A 23972-nucleotide genomic window follows, 5' to 3' on the forward strand; every position below is an offset into this window, starting at 1 on the left:
CCCGGTTGCTGCCGCCTGCCTGGGTCGCTCCTGTGGCGGCGGCAACAGCAAGCAGCATGGCGGCCGTGGAGCCCCGAGTGTGCGAGACGGCGGGGTGCAGCAGCGAAGCCAAGCTGCAGTGCCCAACCTGCATCAAGCTGGGCATCCAGGGCTCCTACTTCTGCTCGCAGGTAAGCCCGGCCGACCCTGGGGCGCCCTTTCGCCGCCAGCTTCCTTCTTCGGGAGCCTCCAGCCAGGCTCCCATCGCCCCTGCTGCAGGCTGTATTCCTCCTCGGCTATGTTCCCCGGCTCTGGCGTGGTCGGCGAAGTCCCTGTCTGCCTTTCTACTCCCCCTTCTGTTCTCTGGGCAGCTCTGTGGGGGATTTTTAATTTTAATTTTGCAATGGCTCCGAGGCTTCCTCGGCGGCGGCGGCGGCGGCGGCGGCTGCTGCTACAAGGCAGGTGTGACTCAGGGCGTGTGAGGGGTTGCTGAGGCTGGGCCTCTCCTCTTGCAAGTTGAGCACGTTTTACTTGGAAGGAAGTGCTACTCAGCTCGAAGGGACTTACTCTCGAGTCGGCTTTGCTTGGGATTGCAGCCTTCTGCTCTCCCCCCTCCCCCAGTGCACAAGTAGGGCTCTCTCCTTCCCTCCCTCCCCAAGTTTGCCTCCTTTTCTTCCTCTTGTGTGCGCATTTTCCTGAGAAATGGACTAAAGCCACAAAACGCCCCTTTCCTCCTCCTCCTGTTTTGCTTTTTATAGGTTCCCTTATCTCGAGTAATTCCTTTTGTTGTGGTTCTGGGGTTTTTGTTTTTCAAAAACAGGCCGAAATTATAAGGTGAAAAAGAGTGTGTTTAGGCTTGCATCACAGTGGTGAAAAATCTGAACCAGGGGAAGGTATTGCTGCTGCTGCTACTACTACTATAAGCAGGCCAGAGAAATGCTGAAGCGGTCCTCCTTTTGTGTGCCTAGCATTCTGTGTTTCCATGCGCAACAGCTGTTTTATCTATTTGTTTCAGCTCTGTCATCAAGATTTGCAGGGCATTTTCAGAGAGAAAGGGGTTGGGCATGGCTATGCTTTCCCAATCTGTCTACAAGGGATTGTTTTGGTACTCCCAGGCATTTTAGTTTATTGCAGAGTAATTTTGCAGGAGTCTTTCCTCTAAAAACAGTGTAGAGAATTCTGTTTTAGAGGTACTGTGTATTCATAACAGGTTTTTGCTCAGGACTTGTTCAGAACCAGGCTTCAGTCCTGGAACTGTTTTAATTTTGTCACTTCAGCTGGTCCTGGTCTTCCAACATATTCTTAACCAAGAAGGGCAACTCTGAGCATGTGTGGAGTACTCAGTAACTACAGATTCCACCCTCTGATTTGGTTTTCACTAAAGTTTGAATTGTGGCACCTTTTTTTCTTTCTTTTTTTAGAAACCTACCCATTTCTGCCATATATGAGGCAGAAACAAGGTATATCTTACTTTTATACTGGTCTTATGTCCATGGCATCTGTCTCAGGGTATTTCATTTTTCTTCCAAATCAGCTGAGCAGAAACCCTCAACCAATATTTCAAAATGGCTTAATACATTGAGAGGTGTTTGATTTTATAGTGTTATTTATAATATATAATGTAGATTTGTTTGCTTTGAAGGTCTGACAGACACAACTCTCTTCCTGGTTACATTCCTACATAGCTGGCTTTGCAGTTTTTAGTTCCTTTAAGCAAAACGTCTTGGAAAGAATGTAAATTGACAAGCTAAAATCTGGTGTAGCTCAATGTCTGTAGACTATATTTCCTTATGTGGGAATTTCAGGAATTTAGGGATAATTACCACAATAATAGTTATTATTTTAAAGAAATGTAGAATGCATGGAAATAATTTAGTTTTCAAATGGCAAGTATATGGAATTCTCATTGTTTTTAAGTGCTCAAAAATACAAGGTTGTAAAAGCTCTTCTCAGAATGTTGTGCCTTGTATTATGTGTGGGTGTGTATAATTACAAATATACCAAGAGGTAATATAAAACAGTATTTAAGAAGAGATAAATATTTGAGCCTTGGAGCCATAAGCTGACTACTTAATTTTTGGGGCCATAATTGTATTAAAATTGCTTCCACCTATTTCTGTATCTTCATTTCCAATATTGTTCTATCCTTGAATGAAGAGAGTCCTAAAAAGTGAACTGCTATGACTTGGTTCTTGAAATTCCAGTTTCAAAGTCCCAAGTAATCAACCAAACAGTCTTTACTTACAGTTAACTATAGTACAGCAAACAGATGATAAGAATCTATGTTAAATACATATTAATAAAAAATAAAAAATTCTTCACCCAGAAACAAAACTAAAAAAGTGTAATGTGTAGAACAATGTTAATAGGGCAAGAATTCTGGGACACAGGAAGATACTTTATTCCTATATGCCCATCTTGTCTAAGCCAAGGGAAGGCAATTTGGTGTCCTCCAGATCTTGAATCACAACTTCCATAAGCCCCAGCCAGCATGGCCAATGGTGAGAGTTGTAGTCCAGAACATTTGGAAGGCACCAGGTTGACTATCCCTGGCCTACGTTGATTGGCAGAGGTTTTTCAGGGTTTCAGGCAGACGTCTTTCCCATCATCTGCTGATCCTCAAAATTGGAGATACCAAGGATTGATACTTTAGACTATTCTGCATGCAACGCATGTGTTCAGCATCCCTCACCATAAAAAAGGAAGCAAAACTTGAAATTTGTGTCTGTTAGGCATTTTTGTAAAATCCTCCTGTCTTATTGTAGTATACTGTGATTAAGATCAGGAATGGCCAGCTTCTTTATTGTCTGAGGCCACTCTGTTCTCCAATCATTAGTTCAGAGACTAAAAAAAATCAACCACATGATCAATGGCCAGCCTTCAACATTCCACCTGTTGGCCAAAGTAACAAAGGCTGTGTTTGAAAATACAGGGCGGGGGGGGATCCAGAAACTGAGTGAATGGGCTAATCAGATGCTTGTAAAAAGATTTAATGTTGTGGTTATGGGGTTTCATAGGGTTATAGGATATAATCAGAGTTTAATGTTGTGGAGGCAGAAGTGGAAACCTTTATAGCATAAATGGAGGGTGGGTGGTACATTGTTATTTCTTATCAGAGATAACATGGGAATTCCTCTCGCCCTAGGGCTTGAGGAGGTACCCACAGATAACATGGGGATTCCTCTCGCCCTGGGGCTTGGGGAGGCCAATATTAAACAGTTAACTTTCAAACTGGCAATTAGTTTACATTTGGACCAAAAAGAGATGGACAAAAGAAGCAGCTAATAGTGAATTGATCAACTTACACATAATTCATGGGATTCTTAGGATCTAGTTCCCATGTTGATTGGGAGCCTGTTTCCACTGCAGTAAACTGGATTGTTCTCAATAACATGCGAACTCAGAACTCTGGGTTGTTGAAGGAGAGACAACCCAGTGTTGAACCCATTGTTTGTTCTTGGGATGAAACCCTGGGTTGTTTGACCCTCAATTACCCAGAGTTCCAAGTTCACATGTCACAGAGAACAACCCAGACATGGGGCATCCCTAGGTTGTTTAGAGCAGTGGAAGTAGTTGCAAGTTAGTATTCTTGCTCACTCCCACGTGCTCCCAAACAAATACTGTGGGTTGTATGTGCACTGGGTACTCTCTTCTTCACTTGCACCAAAGTAGAGAAATGTAGAGTTGTATAATAGTGACTTCCATTGGACCAGCGCTCACTGGTAAAAGAGAATGTACTTTTTAATGTTAAGAGTAGGGAAAGAAGGTTAATTCCACCATGACATGGCTGCGTGCTGGTGACAAAACAGTCATGTTTTCTCTTGATGTAGTTACATTGGGGAACATGTTTGGATGATTCAACATGGTTTCATGTGCAATCTGAACACATATTCGAAAGAGCAAGAAGTAGGTGTTGGAACTGTAAACATATAGGAAACAGGACTGCCGACTTGATGTTGGTGCTAGATTTGGCTTTTGTAGTGAGTGTTCCAGGCTCAGGTGGGCTTCTGAAACGAGAGGGTTGTGCAAAGAAACAGATGCAGTCTGGGGGAAATTGAACAGGAGGTTAGACTTGATGGCCTTATGGGCCCCTTCCAATTCTACGGTTCTGTGATTCTATCATGTGATAATGGAAAACACAGAGGATTGGTATGAATGTTATTGCCTGTGCCACAGAGAGGCGGTAGTTCAGTGGTAAGGCACATGTTTCCCATACAGAAGGTCCCAGGTTCAATGCCTGGTATCTAGGAAAGAATCTTCCTGAAACCCTGGAGAGCTGCTGCCAGTCAGTGTCAACAATACTGGGCTAGATGAACCAATGGTCAGACACTGTATAAGGCAGCTTCCCATGTTCCTATGATCCTTCTGCTGTGGAGCTATTCTTCCTTAATCCATAGTGCCCTGTGGTCCTGTGGCACATATCTGCTGTGCAGTTTAAGAATGTGTCCACCCATACCTGCAAATGTCTGTGGAGCCAGAGTAAACTCCATTGCCATGTAAAATATGAAGTGACTCCATGATTTCAGATCTAAGATCAAAATTAAGCATGATGCACAAACAAAACAACACACACTCACACAAACCCCTTAAAAAGGCTGTTTTACTGTAGCTGTTCCCCAAGCATATTGGGGATAGACTAAGATTTATAATGAGTTAATTTCTTTGTTTTTAGTGCTCTAGTTTTATTATTATGTGTCTTCTTCCAATCTTTTCGTAATTTTATTTCAAATATACCAATAAAATTTCATGAGAAAAAAGATATGTGCTCATTATCGATATGCTTAAAATGTACAATGCCTGTTGGGCAATATCAGCAATAGAAAATAATCCAGTTAAGACATTGGGACTGAACTAGATTTGGCATGATTGTCCTTTTGCAGCATACATTGTATAGCTTGCAGAACTATTTTATCCAAATGGGAGTTAGCCTGCTTCAAAGCATAGTTAACTTTATTCCTTTTCCCTTTGTTTAGGAATGTTTTAAGGGAAGCTGGGCTACTCACAAGTTGCTACACAAGAAAGCAAGTAAGCAAATACTTTTTTACCTTTCTCATTCTGTTGTTGACATGAATTTTAAAACTGATAATGAAATCGAATTAGTCAAGGATTATCAATACCTTGGCAATGTTATTAAACAAAATGGAGACAACAGCCAAGAAATCAGGAGAAGGTTAGGATTGGGAAGGGTGGCTATGAGAGATATTGGGAAAATCCTTAAAAGTAAAGATATAATATTGGAAACCAAAGCCAGGATTATTCAGGTCACGGTATTTCCACTCTCCATGAATGGATGCGAAAGTTGTACAATGAAAAAAGCGGATAGGCGGAAGATCAATTCCTTTGAAATGTGGTATTGGAGGAGAGTTTCACGGAGACCATGGACTGCGAAAAAGGCAAATAAGTGGGTTCTAGAACAAATTAAGCCAGAACTCTCACTAGAAGTGAAAATGTTGAAATTGAAGCTATCACACTTTGGACATATAATGAGAAGAAATGACTCATTAGAAAAGGAAATAATGCTGGTAAAAACAGAAGGTAGAAGGAAAAGAGGAAGATCATACAAGATATGGATTGACTCCATAAAGGAAGATACGGACATGAAGTTACATGATCTGAATTGGGTAGTTAACAACAGATACGAATGGAGGTCACTGACTCACAGGTTCACCATAAGTCAAAGCCGACTTGAAGGCACATAACTAACTGTTGACTTGACATCCAGTTTTATTGGTGGCAACTTCAGGCCATTGTGAAGGAGGTTGTTACTCTGTTAGGTAGTCCTTTCCAAATCCATAATCATTCTGGCCTAGTTCTCACTGAAGTGGTGAAGCTGGGTTTGGGCTGTACCACTTCAGCTGTGGGCTTGCATGTGACTCAATGCTCCTCCATACAAAAACATTCCCTCGCAAAAGAAACTTAATGACAGAAAGACGGATTATAGCCAGCCCAGGCTTCTCCCTGTCATGTTCATTTTTCTAAGTGCAGAAACTTTTAATTAATTAATTAATTTTGCGGGGGTATTGAGGATCATTCAGTTGCACGTGAGCCCACACCTATAGTCTGAAGTGGTAGAGCCAGGACAAAGATTTGATGCTTTTGTCTCTTCTCTAAAAAGTTTGTTTGGTTTTCAAGTCTTCCTTGGGTAATGATTAGCAGCTCTTATCTTTTTTTCTTTGTTTTTACTCTGGAACATGCTTGGAGGGCACAAAGTTGGGGAAGGCTTCTCTGGAGTAACTGCAGGACCCTGATCCAGATTGGGGAATAAAGGGGCTTTTAACTCTTTCCCACTGCTGTAGAAAGGATCCTGCACCTGCAATTTATATTTCCAATGACTCATTAAAGCAAATTAATTGCTATTTGGCAATATATTTGCAAGCACGGTCCCCCTCCCCCATCCAGACCAGCACACTGACAAGGGGGAAATGGTTAAAGCTCCCATCTCTCCCACACTAGGGTTCTGATCCAGATTGGGAACCTTGTGATTACTGTAGAGTAAAAAAGGAGAAGTAACTTTGTGCTTTGGATCTTTTTCAGCGTTGGGTACAATACAATCTGTGTGTGTACGCGAGCATACAAGACTTTGAACTTTTGTTTCTTAAACAGTTGCTGTCCTGCACTGCATTTGGAGCTGCTTATAAATACTTGAGCTACCATTAGAAGAATGTTAAAGGCACAGAAGCACTGGCAGAAGCCAAAGATGTTCAACGAATGGTCCAAAGACTGTTCCCTTTGGCCACAAGAGTGGGTGGTAGAGGATTTGGTCTGGGTTTTGGTTCTGACATCTTTTGACTCCCCTCTTTACAATCTAGGATAAGTTGTTTATATCTTTTGTATTGTAGTCAAATTTCTCTAAGAGTCTTTAAAGAAAAACAATATAGATGGGACCAGATCTGAATTGTAAGGCAAAGGCAAGTATGGTCAGAAGGCATATTATCTTCCACCAAAAAGATGAGAAACTGTCAAATCAAGATAAACAAATATGTAATCAGCTTTTTGATGCTGGTGGCTGGTTATCACAATAGCATTGTAATTTTGCTTTTGTTTTATAGAGGATGAGAAAGCTAAGAGGGAAGTTTCTGCCTGGACTGTAGATGGTGACATTAACACAGATCCCTGGGGTGGCTATCGATATACTGGTAAACTCAGGCCGCATTATCCACTGGTAAGTAGCTGAAATAACTGAAGTGATGTATCACTTTTAAGTCTTTCTAGCAGCCAAAGCACAGCAAAGAAAATCGTTAGCCATTAAGCCTCTCACTTGGAGAAAATGGTCATGTAAGTATGATTTTACAAGACACTTGCACAGCAGAACAGTTCTAGTTGTTAAGTATTCTGGAACAATGTATAGGGTAGAAAATTGTAAGTATCAAATTACAAGCTAGTATTACAGCGTAAATTAATTCTGCTGAAGGTGAACAAGTGAAAGGAAATAGATGGTCATAAATCTATTTTACCTGGATATTAAATAATAGGCTTGATCACAAGTTCCATTCCCCAACCCACAAGTATTTTTCAGCCTAGAAATGAATGAGCATATATCACTAAGCAGCAGAGAAATTTGATGTCAACAAGTAAGACGGCAGTATCTAATGCTGCCAGACCCACTGCTGGCTCAACAGGAAGATCGCGCTTCCTAGAGCCACTTGGAAAAATGCCGAAATGGTCATTTTGGTATGGGACAGGTCAGCGGAGCTCCCTTCTGAGAACTCTGCTAATTTGTTCTGTTCTGGAAGCAAACGTTTTGGCTCATTTACAATTTCTTTAGGCCGTGTTAGCTTCCTATTGCACTCCAGGTGAGATACTATCATATATTGCAACGACTATTGGATTTCTAGTATGGAGATCCTCAACGTGTGGTACGGGATTTGGCATATGTAGCTGAGGTGTGTGTTAGAGAATGAGGAATGGAGCCAAACTTGGGATATAGCTCTACATAACTGTAATTAAAAGAACTGGAAAGCTTGTTGAAAGTATATATGTGGGTCACACTCAGAGTTAACAGGGAGTAATTCAGCTCTGTTCAGATACTGCTGAATAGTATGTGATAGAGGAGTTTTCAACCTCTGCCAGTAATAGTAGATGTAGCTCATATGGACCTTGTTCAGAAGACATGCTAAGCCACAGTGGTTAAGCATTTTGAGCTTAGCATGTCATGTGAACCATGACTTAGTGTGTTGTTTGAACTATTCCTAATCATGGTAGCTACATCACCACGGTTTAAACACACTCACTAACCATTTGCTGCAAAAGGGTTAGTGGCCTAACTGTGACTTAGTGTGTTGTCTGAACAGGCTTATGGTGTCACAGCCTTTGAAGAAATGATTGGCCATAAAGCGTAATCCTTGCTGTAATATATGTGATGAAAGATACAAAGCACTATAAATTGTGCATTTCCCCAAAAGTGGTTTCCACCTACGATTTCTTTACTTGGAAATAAATGGGGGGGATTTACTCAGTTGAGACATAATATTAGACCACAGTCGTCTTTGTTTAGAATCATAGCCATGGCTTGAGCTTCAAATGAACAGCCACACCATGGTTTAGAGCTTAATCTTCCATCTACTCAGCCAACCATGAACTAGAGCTGCTGCTTTTGTCTTCCATCTGTTTCTATGGTGCTCAGGCCTCTGGAGACAGAGCTGTAGCTGTGGCTTGTCAAACCACAGTTAGCATAAACTAACCTTTCCCTGCCTCATGCCCTCCAGATGTTTTAGATGAAGTCTCCCAGGATTACTGAAGACTGGTCATGCTAGATGGGCCTGATGGGAGTTGAAGTCACAACATCTGGAGGACACCATGTTCGGGAAGGCTGGCATAAATTGTGGTTTCCAAACCCACTTCAAACTGTGTGGTGTAGTGGCTAAAGTGTTGGACTGGGGGTTGGGAGATCTGGGTTCTAGTCCCCACTCTGCCATGGAAGCTCACTGGGGGACTTTGGGGCAGTCACAGACACTCAGCCCAACCTACCTCACAGGGTTGTTGTTAGGATAAAATGGAGAGGAGGAGGATTATGTACACTACTTTGGGTTCCTTAGAGGGGAAAAGGCGGGATATAAATGTAATAAACTGTGTTTCCTATTTCTGGTTTGTCCATTATTACCGCACATGACACCATAGTTAAGCTTTTTTAAGAACTTAAAAAGCTGCCTTACTTCAGGTCAAACTATTTCACTATCTAGCCCAGTATTGTCTACTTTGACTGGCAGCAGCTCTTCAGGTCTCAGGCAGAAAAGGTCCTTTCATATCACCTCCTAACTCTTAAAAAAATAGATGCCAGGAATTAAACCTAAGACTTTTCTGTATGCAGAACATGATCTGTCATCCCTCTTAACTATAATTTACGGAGCCAATCCTGTAGGCCCAAATCACTGTCTGAGGGGCCATAGAATACTGGATATTATCTTGCCTATAACATACAAGAGCCAAATTCACACTTCAAGAATACACAGGCAGTTGTTCTTGGTAGTTGCTTGCCAAGTGTAGAGCTCTTTCACTTGAAGACTCATTATAGCCCAAACCTAGGTGTCTTAGTGGATTACAAGCTGAATATGAGCCAGCAGTACAGTGCACCTGCAAAAAAAAGCCTAATGCAATCTTAGTGGTTCCGTTCTATTTTGCATTATTCAGGCAGCATTTGGAGTATTGTGTCCAGTTCTGGGCACCACATTTTAGGAAGGACTTTGGCAAACTGGAGCTTGTCCAAAGAAGAGTAATCATGATGGTGAGGAGTCTTGAAACCAAGTTCTATGAGCAATGTGTGGAAGAGCTGGGCATGTTTAGCATGGAGAAGATAAGGTTGAGGGGATACATGATAGCAGCCTTCAGATATTGGAAAGGCTGTCATGCAGAAGATAGAACAGACTTGTTTTCTGTTGCTCCAGGGGGCAAGACTAGAACCAGTGGTTGGAAGTTGAAGAGATTGGTTTTCAGCTAAACGTTAGGAGAAACGTCCTAACAGTGAGGGCTGTTCAGCAGTGGAATAGACTGTGGATTTTTTGCTGGAGGTATTTAAACAGAGGTGGCCATCTAACAGGACTGGTATGGCTACATCCTGTATTGCAGAGCCTGTACTGAGCAGAGGATTGGACTACATGACGTCCAATGTACCTTCTAACCCTGGGTTTTTGAGTGTGATTTGTTCAGATGTCGTCTCATATTTGGGCCTATGTCTGATAACTGAGACCTGAAGATTTTAGTAAATGCTTTCACTTGTCTTGAATGTACCAATTTTATAGTTCTCTGTTTTTAAGCCATTGTTATTTATGCTTGAAGGCTGGAAGTATAAATACGGTCCAATAAAAAAATATTAATTGTGCTTTATTTAGATGCCAACAAGGCCTGTGCCGAGTTATATTCAAAGGCCGGATTATGCTGATCACCCCCTAGGTAATTACAGACTTAGTACAATTTACAGTTGTTAAGCTTGTATATGATATAGGCCATATTAACTATTTTATTTCGTTCTGGATGGGACTATCAAATGATTGGTGCATTATGCAGCTTTTTGGTGACCGATTAGTTTGGTAATTAAGGCATCAAAAAGCATTAAGTAACAAGTGAGTCCCAGTGACATTTTCAAGCATAGGTGGGTTTTGAATCTTCAAATCTAGCTTTGGCTCTGTGCTTCTATTGCAGAGGTGGCCCTCCAGATGTTTTGGCTGACAACATCCATCAGCTCTGGCCAGCATAGCCAGTGATGAGAAATCATGAGAGATGTAAGCCAAAACATCTGGAGGGACACAAGTTGACCAGCCCTGCTGTATTGGTTAACAAACTTTCAGGGTACGATGCTTCCACCACAGTGTCTTGCTGGATAACCCTGTCAAGTATCCTATTTCGGAGGGCAAAATTGTCCAATCACGCACAGCAGAACTGTGCCTGATTGTATTATTTATACTTTAGTGTAAGCAAATGTGGCCCCAATTTGGATTGGACGAACGTTTAATTTTATTTATTACGTTTATTAATTTTATTTATTTATTACTTTTATATACCGCCCCATAGCCGAAGATCTCTGGGCGGTTTACAAAAATTTGGCCCTGAATAAGAATAATTGGGGGAAGTTTTAAAATGATGATGCACATGATGGTCGGAATCTATCAAAGGGTGACTTAGACTTTTATTTTTACCATGGGATTGTAAGCATGGCAAGGTTAAATATTGATGCTGCCATACTCAGGTTGTGTTTAGTTTTGCCTTTTTGTTTTTACTATTTAGCATTTCTCCTGAAAAGAACGGTTTCAATTACGTTGTCACAGTTAGTGCAGGAAGCACATATTTACAACTAAAATTCATTTTAAATAGATAATAGTTCAGATTGTTTCCCTCTAGGTATGTCTGAATCAGAACAGGCCCTTAAAGGAACTTCTCAGATAAAGATTCTTTCTTCAGAGGATATAGAAGGGATGCGAGTAGTGTGTAGGGTAAGTCAATATTGCAAACTGTTGAAATCCCCAAAAATCTAAATGAGAGAAGAAAAAAAGAATCATGCAAGGACGGTTATACTGTGAAAAGTGTATGTTTTAATGAATTATTTCTGTCTTGCAGCTTGCTAGAGAAGTATTAGATGTTGCTGCCATGATGGTGAAGGCAGGTGTAACTACTGAAGAAATAGACCACGCTGTTCATCTAGTAAGGATACTCCACTGAGGTTCTGGATTTTTGTCGTTGCCATATCTTTTGCATCTAGATCATGTATTTACTAATGCCCATCTTATGTATATGTAACATTAGTCTATCAAATTCATTTCTGAAAACGACACAAGTGTAAGAGTGCTGAAGGTTCTCCAACGTCATCTGTTTCCATACTTCTAATCTGACTTTCCCCTAGTCCAGTTTTTAACTAGTATTTAATTTCCCCCCTCTTTGTCACCACCTTACTCACAGGGCTTGTTCTGTAAACAACTTGTGTAGGAGTTGCCAGTACTTATACACCGCCATATTCTGCTGCCCCACGTACCACTCTGCACATTTGACAGAAGCTGTAAAGTGTCTTTCCCTCCCTCTTCATCATGAAAATAGTAGTAGGTTTTTATAGAAATGATTTTAGCAATGTTTCTGACCTGCATGTTGCAGAATTAAGCTGGCCTGGAACTATGAGAGAATTTAGAGAAAAGCCCACCTTTTTTTATATGGTGCTGCATATAAATTCTTTAAATACAGTTATAAGATAGATCAGTATTACTCCAGTATTTAACATCTGACACCAGGTCTACCAGGTGTCAGTCTACCAGGTCAGACTGTTTGTTCATCCAGCCTAGAATCATCTATTTGGACTGACAGCAGTTTTCCGGGGTCTCAGGCAGAGCTCTCTCACATCATTTTCTGTCTGATCCTCTTAACTGAAGATGCCAGGTATTGAACCTGGGACCTTCTGAATACAAAGCATGTGCTCTTGTCACTGAGCTATGGCCCTTCCCCATTCTGCAGCAGGGAGGGCTGATACTGAGAGCCTTAACGTGCCTTGAATTTATGGAGAGGGTAGACTTGGATCAGGAACTCCCTGATTCACAGCTTAGTCCCTTAAACCCACTTCATTGACAGCCCATAGTAGACAGTTCTCTTGGGATCACAGACGAATTCTTGAATACTATGTGAAAACATGTGAGATGTATATGAGTGGAATAGCTGTTCATATAGTTTAGGGGAACAAACCGACATTTCACAGAACTTCTGTTAAAAATCCTTTTATGTGATTCTAAAGCTTAACACAACAGTGAAATACTTGATCCAGAAGAAAGTTACCAGCAGTCTATAGACATTGATGTGGAGATAAGCAGTATTGCTTTAGGTGGATCACATTTCCAGATAATTAGGCAGTGATTCGAAGAATTTCTTGAGACCATTCTTCTAACTATTTTAAGGTAATATGGATATTTCAAATTATCTTTTAGGCGTGCATTGCCAGAAATTGCTATCCATCACCGCTGAATTATTATAATTTTCCTAAGTCTTGCTGTACGTCAGTGAATGAAGTGATCTGCCATGGAATTCCAGACAGGCGACGCTTACAAGAGGGTGATATTGTTAATGGTAGGAAAAATGATTTTCGTATCTTTCTAAAACCATAGTCATATTTGGAAGAATATTGGCATTTGACAGGACTTCTAAATAGATACTTTATAGCTCCATCTTTTCTCCTTGGTATACTAAGCTTCATGTATATATAAAAATATCAGTTGACCTTGGAGTTTTTTTAAACCGGGATGCTGCCTTACTGCAAAGCTAAGGGCTGACCTCCGTTGTAATCTTTATTTGGGTTCAAAAGAGTGGTTTTGTGTTCTGTATTCAGCCATGTCCACCATGGCAGCCATGTTATGAATGGGCAAAGCACCCACATTGCAGCCATTTTGTGAGAGCACCCATGACACTATCAAAATTCCAAATATGCCCACTGACTCTAAAGGGTTGGGGACTACTGGCACTTTCCCTCATGGATATATTCTCCAATAGTTATTATGAAAACAATGCTAAGATATGCTGTTCCAATAGTTAATGGCTTAGGCTTGACTAAAGCAATAATTGCACCTATGTAATAAAAGCCACAAATGAATATACTAGATTGCCTCTGGGTTCAAGGGCATTGATCGCTGCTGTGGCCGGTACAGTTATGCACCCGTGCTAATGCTGATGTAGTGGTCGAAAAATGGGTGCAGAGAAAGTAAAGGGGTGTGTGTTTAGGAATGCCCAACATATAGAAGCCAGAGAGCCCATGGGTGCTGTTGACTTTGCAGCAGTGCACCTTTTGTCACTAAAGTCTGCTTAGCAAAATATAATTCTTGGCCTTCTTCGTTAGCTCCTTGCCAAGTGCCCTTACTTTTCAAGTGCTTGGTCTATGCCTTGCTGCACTTCCTTCGGATCAGCCTCTTAGATGGGGATGATCTTCTGAAATCACCTTAGAATAAATTATCATTTATTCCAATACTATTCTGGAGTGAGTTGGTTAGACCCTACAAACCCCTCCTGAGTCGTGCCCTCAAGCACAATGACTTAGGTTACTGTGGCCCAGTTCGCACCTAACGATGAGCTACCATAGATGAATTTCCCCACGGGGCTTCTCTTGGCAGTGGTGGTCACCATTTTGAATATTCAGGGCTTGGTGCTGGGGCGCCGTGCTGGGGGTGGGTTGTTGGGGCGGTTGACAAGCCATCTGCAACCTTAAAACAGCCCATGGGATTTGGGTGGCTTATCAACCACCCCAACAACCCACCCTTGCCGGGTTTGCATGTCACGGGAAGCTACGGCACACACAAACCAAATTTTCAAAATGGAAGCTGCAACAAGAAACCTCAGATGAAAATTCTCCCATGGTGGCTCCTGGTTTTGTGTGAACTAGGTCATTGAGTTCAGGTCTTACACAGTATTGCTTTGTAGTACGGCAATGGCAAACTTGATGCACACATACCAAATTGTGGCCAATTAAACCTAGGTTTGTTAATTCCTGAAAGAGGCCTTTCCCAGTCCTATCACCTAGAAATACTTTTTTTTTTTAACTAGAGGTGGCAGGGATTGGACCTGGAACACTTTGCATGAAAGCAAGTGATCTACCATTGCACTATGGCTGTTCCTGTCCTCGATACTGCTGTTGAAACCATTTTCTCAAAGAGAACAGAATCACAGGATAATGCTGGAAGGCATCTAAAAATTGACAGTTGAAGTCCACCTGCCTCAAGGTAGGATCTCCTCCACATTACCTCTTATAGTTCACATATGCCACAATCGAGATGTTGCTCTGAAAAGTTTAGGTTTAATTGGCCACAATTTGGTATTCTTGTTTTAAAGTGCACCCTTCCTTCCACAGCATGAAATTGTTGTGCTGTTACTATTATAATCAACTCCATTTTGCTCGGGTAACCATTTGATACAGCTTTTCTTCTCTGTGCTGGCTGGCTTTATGGTGTATTACTGCTATGTGTTTATATTGTAAAGTTCATTATATTATTCTCATATTAGGACTACAAACACAGAATGTGGGAAATGCAATGTGCCTTTTTTTTCTTGTTCTTTACAGTGGACATTACTGTTTATCGTAATGGCTATCACGGGGATCTTAATGAGACATTTTATGTTGGAGACGTTGATGAGGGTGGAAAGAGACTAGTCCAGACCACGTATGAGTGCCTAATGCAAGCAATTGATGCAGGTAAGGACTTGCTAGAACCCATAGCTTTCAGTTCTCGTTTTTGTTCCACATTGTATCTCTGTCACATAAGTAACAGAATGCCAACAACATTGGGCACTGCTCCCATTATGGATCCTGTCTTAATCCAAGATAATGTTTTTGTGCCAACTTGCTGTGGAAGGCTATAATTTTATTCCATTCAATGGCATTGGAAGGCTTGCTTGGAAGGATAAATAGCTTGAATACCCACTCTTGAATTGAACCTTTTGTGGAAGTTACAGTTTAAAATTGACTAAACATCAAGTCTGGGATTTCTTGCTGGGCATCTGACAGCCACAATCTGTTTATTATCTTGCTAGATTTGTGTCCTTGCCCAATGTTGGTGGGTGACAAATGAGCAGAGGTGCTTGGAGGTAAACTATGAAACTTAATATGTGCTCTAGGCATGCTAAGTTTTTTGTTTTTTGTTTTAATTTATGGGTTGTGTTTCAAATTCTCAAAAGACCAGTCAGTGAGCTTTGACAGTTGACTGCATAAAAATATATATGCTGAACTGATGGCCAGAACTTCTTCCCATGAAATGTTTGGCATTTGCCAGGCTCCCTTTTTTAAAAAAGACAACCACGTGAGCACATAATGTTTTATTGCCTAACATTGGGATTAAACAACAGAACTTTTTTTCTGAGGATGAATATGACTAGAAGCTATTCATGGAATTGCCAGGGGCTGAAGCATTACATGGTTAATCAGTGCTGCCCCCAGGATTTGTTTTTTTTGGGGGGGGGCCTTCAGCACAGCACCCTTAGCGTGGCCCCTTTCATGTGGAAGATGAAGGATATTCAAATTTAGAATTCTCTTCAGCGGCATCTGATTTTCTTAGTTTCTCTGTGCAAAGCGTAAATAGTAGTATTGTTAGGACATTGGGCCCTCTGCTGGACTTGAGACCCTGGCAAATGCCCAGTCTTTCCATCCTCTAGAAGTTCCAATGTGACTTTCTGTGTGTCATAATTTGAATACTTCCTCTTTTCTGGTCATGAGTTCTGAGCTCCCTTCTGTGATGTCCTTTGTGGGATGGTGTACATGTGGCTCTTGTGCCGAGTACAAATGCAGATCAAGACCTTTGCCTTCATTAAGTAGATGATGATACTATTTATGTCCCTCTTAGTAAAAGAACCTGTACCTTATCTTGCAGTAAAACCTGGTGTTCGATATAGAGAGTTGGGAAATATTATACAGAAACATGCTCAAGCCAATGGATTTTCAGTAGTTCGCAGCTACTGTGGGCATGGGATTCATAAGCTTTTCCACACCGCTCCCAATGTGCCACATTATGCCAGTAAGTATGTGCAGTGTCTGCTGTTTATCAGAGTGCTGCTGGTAATCAATAAGAATTAACAATTCCATGTGTTTCCCCCAACTAATGTAACTTATTCCCACGGCTTGTCAGTTGTGAACATAAAGGGCTTTCTGAATGTGTTTCGCTGAGATAGCAGTTGCATATTAGAAAGGGTGTAAAGTGCAAACCAGGCTGATATGACAGCAAAGTGAGTTTTCTCCCACCATCACTATGATAGATGGGTGTGCAGCCATTTTCAGCATAAATATGTGTATTTTACATCTTCACATCAGCACTCTTTGCTTCTGTCTCCACTTAGAAAATGATCTAAGGTAACAGTGCTGTGGAAGACCTCTGTCTCAAACGCTAAAGTGTTGCTGCCAGTCAATCAAAGTAACGGTTTTGTGATAGGTTAAAGGCCTGACCTGGGATAAGGCAGCTAATTTTAAAAAAACAACCACCTATAACATATATTCAGAGTGGTATGCTGAAATCAACAGTTCAAAAATAAAAGCAGCAGAAGAATAAATAATCAAGTTCTTTAAAAAATAACAACTAAGGACCCTAAAAACTTAAAAGCAGAAGAGGGCTAATTTAAACAGTATTGTTGGAATTAAAAACAATGGGAATAAACTAATGGAATTACAAAACTTTAAAAGCCTTTAAGAACAGGTTGGTACCTGCCTTACCTGTTGGAGAAGGACAGTTCCACAAATAGGGCATCATTTCCTTAGTTGCTGCCTGCCTGCTTTCATATGCCAGAGGTGTCTCTGATGCAGACCTTAAACTTTGGGCATATTTATACCTGTTTATATTGGTTAGTTAGTTATGTCCTTTCAAATTGACTAAAACTTATGGTGACCCTATGAATCAGGGACCTCCATTTGCATCTGTTGTAAATCACCCTTTTCAGACCTTTTAACTTCATGTCTGTATCTTCCCTTATGGAGTCAATCCATCTCCTGTTTGGCGTTCCTCTTTTCCTTCTGCTTTCCCTAGCATTATATTTTTTCTAGTGAGTCATTTCTTCTCATTATAGGCACACTGAAAAACATTACAAAACTAGCTCTGTTCTCCTGTATAGAATCCATGTTTCTCTTCTTGGACATCGCTGTAGCTGTGTGATGCAGGCTGGATCCAGATGTAATACGGGATCATGGTTTGCTTTAAGGGGTGCATTCAAATGTTCAGATCTCAGATACGGTCATGCCTTCTGCACTCACATGCAACCACTTTGCTTTCTTGAGTTGTGTCATCCCAAATGGAGAAACAAGCTGGGAAGCTGCAATTAACCATAGTTTATCATTGGATCCAAACTAGGAACCATGGCTAATTGGTTCCAACCATGTGAGGATATGAAGCCATGGGTTTAAAGGCTTTTGTACCATGGGGAGGGGATGATATGGGAGTGAAGTTATGAAACGGAGCAGATGGGAGACAAAAGCAGACAAACTATGTCCTGCCCACTGGAAGGTTAAACTATGGTGTGGGTTCTAAACTATGGTTGGCACAAACCATGATTTTGGTGCTATACCTGAACCCAGCCACAGTCCTCTCTGTCCAACTCTTATGGAATACTGAGACTAATTCCAGTTAGCATGCTTTTAGGATGCATACAACTACCATTAAGCTTCCCTTGTACTACCTTGTATTTTCCTGCTTCTCCCCAACTCCCTGGAAAACTCCATCCACAACTCTTGATAACTTTTTATCCTACTTTCTTTTCAGAAAATAAAGCTGTTGGGGTAATGAAGCCTGGTCACGCGTTTACAATAGAACCAATGATCTGTGAAGGTAATTATGTAACTATGGATCTAAAGGATTCTGATTCCAGCCATTCCTTGAAATGAATTTGCCTGGGCTCCTCTTAGGAACCATAACTGTGCATGTGTTTCCTAATCCTCTGGATCACACATACCTTGTTGACTAAAATAGCATATTTGCTACTGGGGAAAATCTAAGCCTGACTGCATAATGTCTTTGCCAGTGCTACGTTTAAGACTGGTTGCTGGCATTACATCTTGTTCATGTGGATACCAAGTATTGTATTCAGGATTGTGTCTACTTCATGCCAAAACCACCCAAGCTATCTTCCTGAGTTTTCAGACAATATTTCCAACACTTTCAAGTCTCATCTTCCAAACTATCAACAGAACTAAAATGCCATTACTTTACTTTAAAAGGATCTGAGGTGGACCTTGTTTTCTCAACCTTTTACCTAATCCGCAATTTTTTGTATAACTGTTAAATTCCAGAGAGTTTTCAGCCATTTTGATAGATTTAGGTTACCCCCCATCTTAAAGTTGAGTAATACATATCTTATCAAAATGAAGGAGATAGTCCCTACTCCCAGATCTTCTGGGAAGCAATCTGTCACAGTACAGATTGTACCTAACTCCTCTGGCCGATAAGCTTTTCTTTTATAGTCGGCATAAATCATGCAAATTAAGTGCACTGACATATGTTTGATTCCTTTGATATTTCTGGTTATAAGATACTGTGTGTGTGTGTTTGTGTGTCTTTTATATAAGATCTGAGTAATAGAAGCAAGCAAAGATGCAGACGTTGAATATAAGTAGGCTGTACTGGCTACACAGGGAAACACACCAGGGTAAAAAACATAGATATATGCTTTCTAAGGCCTTGGAAAACTGGCAAAAGTATCTTAAAGCTAAACAGATTTTGAGTTATGGGGTGGGGAGGGGAGCTATGTCTCACACTTGTTAAGACAATCAGGGAAGAAAAGGAGAATTTGTATTCGTTAATGTGGCCAGATAAAGCCGAAGGATCACTCTAGTAGTGTCACACTTGGTTATGCTTTTAAATTTTGCAGCCTTCTGTACTCCAAGGTTTTATGGTGGATTATAGTAATTATGCTTCCAGTAATCAAATTATTTGAAATCTACCCTAAAAGGATTTCCTTGCAAGCTACATTGCACCATTTTATTGTTTAAGAGCACAATCGTATGCATGTTTAGACAGAAAAAACTCTTATAACTTCCCAGCGTTCCCCAGCCAGCTGGCTGAGGAATGCTGGGAAGTTGTAAGACTCCGCCCCCCTTTCTGAACATGCATAGGATTGCTCCTCAAGTAAACAACTGCAAACAAACAGATTACTATAGACATGGTATAGATGGCAGAGGCTCTTTCATATAGCCAAATGGGACCTAGCCACCTGCCCCCAGAGAAAAAAGCAGAAAAAGAAAATGCACTTAAACGTTTAATTGCATTACATTGATTAGTGTTACCTTGGATAAGCCACTAATTAATTCTGGCTTTCTTTTGGTTGTCCAGACCCATTGCTTCTCTCTCATGCCTGAGAATTCTGGTCTCAAGATGGCTTACCTTTCAGACTTCTCCGATGCTGTCAGGGCAAGGAGGAGGTGCCTGCACATTGGAGACTTGTATGACAAGGGCCCCTTACTCCAGGTTTCTCAGCATAGAGAGGACCAAATTATTAGTTTTACTTTTGGGGCCTTTTTTCAGGCAGTTGGCAGCGTTTTCAGTCAATTGCTGCTGAAGCTACCAGCAGGTGTAAGGGAATATTCAGCCAGTCACATAAAGCCAGTGAGCCTTGTGTGAAACTGGCTCTTCAGATACAGGCCAGTATCGCATCCTTCCATTCGGCTGACTTTTCTCTATTAGAGCAAGGGCATATAGGAACCAATTTCCATATTAGGAAGAAAAGGCACAATTCTAAAGAGCAGATTCCCCCTCTCTTTGCAAGAAGCTTGGTTCCTCTAACAGGCTCAGTTGGTGTAAAAAAAAATAGGCCTGGCATAGTAGGCTTTTATGTTCAAATCTGTACCCTGGTGTCCCCCTCCCTTCCTCCACCTTTACCCTGTGGTTAAGCTGCGAGATAGTGACTGGTTTAAGGTCACCCAGTGTTCTAGCTACATGTCTGTGTAAGGATCTGAAGTGTTAAGTCATATTTTTTTTCTTGATGGATTAAAAAAAGCATGACTGTTCTTAAAGTATACATTCGTGCAGTTCTGCACTAGGGTTGTCACCCTTTAGGATTGGCGTAGAGTCAGCATTAACCTCCTAGGAGATTAAAGAAAGCAGCCTAGAAGTTTTTAATAGTTTGGTATTGTGTAAAATACTGTGGATTGGTGGGAGGGGCATCTCCAGAAATAACTTCAGAGTCAGAAACCAAGTTCATGTTTCTGTGATTAAGGTAGGGTAATAGACTGATTTCAATAAAAAGTCTATAGACATTTTTTTCCCAGCAGAAAGGACAGAAGGCGATATTTTTTATATAAATAAAAACTGGACTGCTGTATCTGTGAAGTTTGGGGGCAGCTATGAGGGTAGGGTAGGTTGGAGGCTGCATAGTCACATCTTTAAGGAATGTATGCACAGTTTAGAAGTTATTTATTGAAGTCCAGTAGGAATGTGTCTGTATGGTCTTATATTTGTTTTATAGGAGAGACTTCATCTTTGGGCAATATGGAAATTGGTAATCAGTATGGGAAATAATAATAGTATTTATATACGGTTTCTGAGTGTTCAAAGTACTTCACTGGTATAATTTCAATAACCCTGATCAAAGTAGCATAATACAGCTTACTTAGGGAAATTGAGGTCATTGATACCAGGTTCGATACATGTTAAGTTCATACCTATACTGTAGCCTTGAGTCATAATGTAGGGAGAGATCCCTTCTTCATCTTGTCTGGAATGTAACAATCCCAAAGGTATGTTGCAGCTTGGCCTCATTGTGCATAACTTTATTTACAAAAATATAAACAAAAACAAAAAGGATATTAGATCTAGTGTGATAATGAGGCAAGAAGTGTGTCATTTGCTAGATGAGTGGCAGATTAATGCATTGAAGTGTCAGTGAAGGGGCTTTTGTTGGCATACTGTTTACTCAAGTGTGCATACACACAATAAAACTGTACGTGTATGTTGTATATGTGCGCCCTGTCAACTATTGAAGTGTTGCGTGATATGCATGAGCAAAAGAAAAAAATTGCCCCCACCATCTACAAACCTCATCCACTACCTCTTGGTATAGATATGGCTAGCTATTCGTTTCCAGTTTGCTACTCGAACAATAAACTGGTGCAATGTGGCTTGCAGAGAATGAGAAGAGAGATCAATAGGAACTGGATGTTTAGTTCATTCTTCAGCATCCTTCTTTGGTCTTAACATCCATTTTGATCTGCCAAAATATCCTGTTGTATGACTCTATTAGAGCTGTAGTCTTGCCCGTTCAAGCACTCGAGATTATGTTGCTCAATTCTTGCATACATAAAATGTAGATGTCTCCTGGGAATCTTTAATCTGATTTAGTAAGCACAAGGCATATTCCTGTTTTGTACTGACAGCAAGGAATTATACCAAAGAAAGCCAAATTATGGCTGGTGAGTCTCACAGTTACTTGAACAGTCCAACTAGTGGTTAATAGAAGTGAAATGGAAAGAGTGTGTGTGTGTGTGTGTGTGTGTGTGTGTGTGTATTAAGGGCGCAATATAGATTTGCTTTTCACCCAGTCATAGGATCTGGAGAAAGAAAAACTGGCTTGTACCCTAGCAGAACATTCAGTGGGATTCCCAAGGGATGGAGTCCCAAGGATTGCAGAAGGAAGGAGGAGCCATCAGGAGGAGCTTTTTGTCAAGTGGCTTAGAGGGAAGACAAAGGTGGAAGTGGATGGGGGAAGCAGGGATGAAAATGCATAGCAGTGGGGGCATGTGCATACAAGTAAAAGGCTGAATGGTGTTGATAGTAGTGCAAACTTTTCCGTTACTTTTTTTAAATTTTTAAAAAGTAGTATTCCAGTAATGAGTCTTACTCTCTTGCATTGTTTTCAATAGGTGGGTGGCAAGATGAAACCTGGCCTGATGGCTGGACGGCAGTGACACGAGACGGCAAGCGGTCTGCTCAGTTTGAACACACACTTTTGGTCACGGATACTGGTTGTGACATCTTAACCCGGCGGTTGGATAGCATTCGCCCTCACTTCATGACCCAGTGCTAGTGTAGGCCAACTGAGAGGCCTGAACCAAGCATCTCTTGACTCTGTACTATGCATTTTTACTAAAGTACAGGCTAAAGGGGGATTTTATCACCTGTTTCCTTCTTGTTGACTGTAGGTAAGAGAGATGCAACCTTGCATTTATATGACTTGGATGAGCCCTGATGCAAAGGATTGAAAAGGAAAGAGGTTTTAGAGATTTTCTCTGCTCTCCTGTACCCCAACATTGTTTGAATCTATTTAAAAATATCAGTTGACCTTATGGTGCCCCTTTATTATCCCCCCCTCCCCCAGCTGGGCTTCAGGTGGTTCAGTCACTACCAGTTATCAGCTGGCAAATGTAAGGATAACTTTTTCATGGTGAATGCAAGACTTTGGAAAACAAGCCTTCCTACTTTTACAAGTGTCACCTGAGATTTTAACATTTTCTTGTTTCAAAGGCAATCCCTGCTTAACTGTTGCTGAAAAGACGGTTTTAGTGGGCCAGGTTTTCATCGGTTTATATTTTAGGGGTGGAATTAGGTACTAGAAAGTGTTACCTAGTACCGTGCCTACATTCAGAGTTTTGCTCTGTTTTTCCCTCTGGTTGCCTCTGTTGTGTAACTCTATGGAAGTATAAAAGCTACCTATTAACTACTGGGCCTGTTTCTCTTTGGCTGACAATTGCTAGTGGTGGTTCTTCGTCTGTGAGGGAGGGAGAAAATTACTGAGATTACGTCTGGTTCAAGCTTTTACCAAAATGCAGCCAATAATGTTCGAAGTGTTCACTTGTAGAAACTTTTTTTAGGGTTGAAATAGGCAACAAAATTGAAATATGGAGAGTTCTCCCATATATATGTGTGTTCTGATGATGGGCTTGTCCCAAAGAAATGAGGCTGATCTTTCACAGTCCACTTTTGAGCTTCTTTTCAGTCTATGGTAGCTTTGTTTGTGTGTGTCACCATGCTCAAGTTGCTGTCTACCAGGGGACCACTTAAAATCAGCATGGTTGCACCATGACACTACAAATGATATTTTAGAATTTGTGGCATGTTACTGTCAGGAGCTGGACTTAAGGCTGTGTTTCGATCGCCACTCTGTTATATATATACTTTCAATCTGTGATGACCCCAAACAACTTCACTACAGATTGGAGGAGAAAGCTTTCACTAATGATCATTGGAATTGGTCTACAAAAAAGAAACTGCTACATGTTCCTTGATGCAGCTGTAACATCTGGCTTTTTTGCTGGAATTTTTTTTTGGGGGGGGGGGCATTTTGAACAAAAGCGGTAACATCCCAGCTAGCCACTGTGATGTTTCATCAAAAGCAAATGGTTTTAGGCAAAGAATGCACTTGAAAGAAGCGAAGATTGGAACTTTCTAGTCCAGTCTGAACAGTCCTTAGATTAGATCCAGCATGGGTAATGGTGTAATTCCCCACCTCCACTTTTCTCAACAATTACTTTGTAATACAAATTTGGAAGATACTATTGCTGTTGATGTAAAGGGAGAATTAGTTTTGTTGCCCTATAGCTGTCCTAACCCTGCATTCTCTAGTGAAATTGATTCCCCCCT

General features: G+C 41.0%; 1 protein-coding gene across 1 annotated transcript; it reads left to right on the forward strand.

The window, feature by feature from the left end:
- Positions 1–23790, forward strand: METAP1 (methionyl aminopeptidase 1). Its single transcript, XM_063135175.1, has 11 exons — positions 1–170; positions 4953–5004; positions 7029–7141; positions 10305–10365; positions 11311–11402; positions 11527–11610; positions 12873–13011; positions 14990–15121; positions 16293–16436; positions 18165–18230; positions 22256–23790. The coding sequence occupies exons 1-11, from the start codon at positions 57–59 to the stop codon at positions 22417–22419; spliced, it is 1161 nt and encodes a 386-aa protein (XP_062991245.1). The 5' UTR covers positions 1–56; the 3' UTR covers positions 22420–23790.
- The last annotated feature ends 182 nt before the right edge of the window (positions 23791–23972 follow it).

This window comes from Elgaria multicarinata, chromosome 10 (assembly GCF_023053635.1).
Source record: "Elgaria multicarinata webbii isolate HBS135686 ecotype San Diego chromosome 10, rElgMul1.1.pri, whole genome shotgun sequence".
Classification (NCBI taxonomy): Eukaryota; Metazoa; Chordata; class Lepidosauria; order Squamata; family Anguidae; genus Elgaria; species Elgaria multicarinata.

Coding starts and splice junctions, on each gene's coding strand:
- METAP1 (XM_063135175.1), top strand. CDS start 57: ATGGCGGCCGTGGAGCCCCGAGTGTGCGAGACGGCGGGGTGCAGCAGC. Junction 5,005..7,028: donor GTTGCTACACAAGAAAGCAA/GTAAGCAAATAC, acceptor TTTGTTTTATAG/AGGATGAGAAAGCTAAGAGG. Junction 13,012..14,989: donor AGAGGGTGATATTGTTAATG/GTAGGAAAAATG, acceptor TGTTCTTTACAG/TGGACATTACTGTTTATCGT.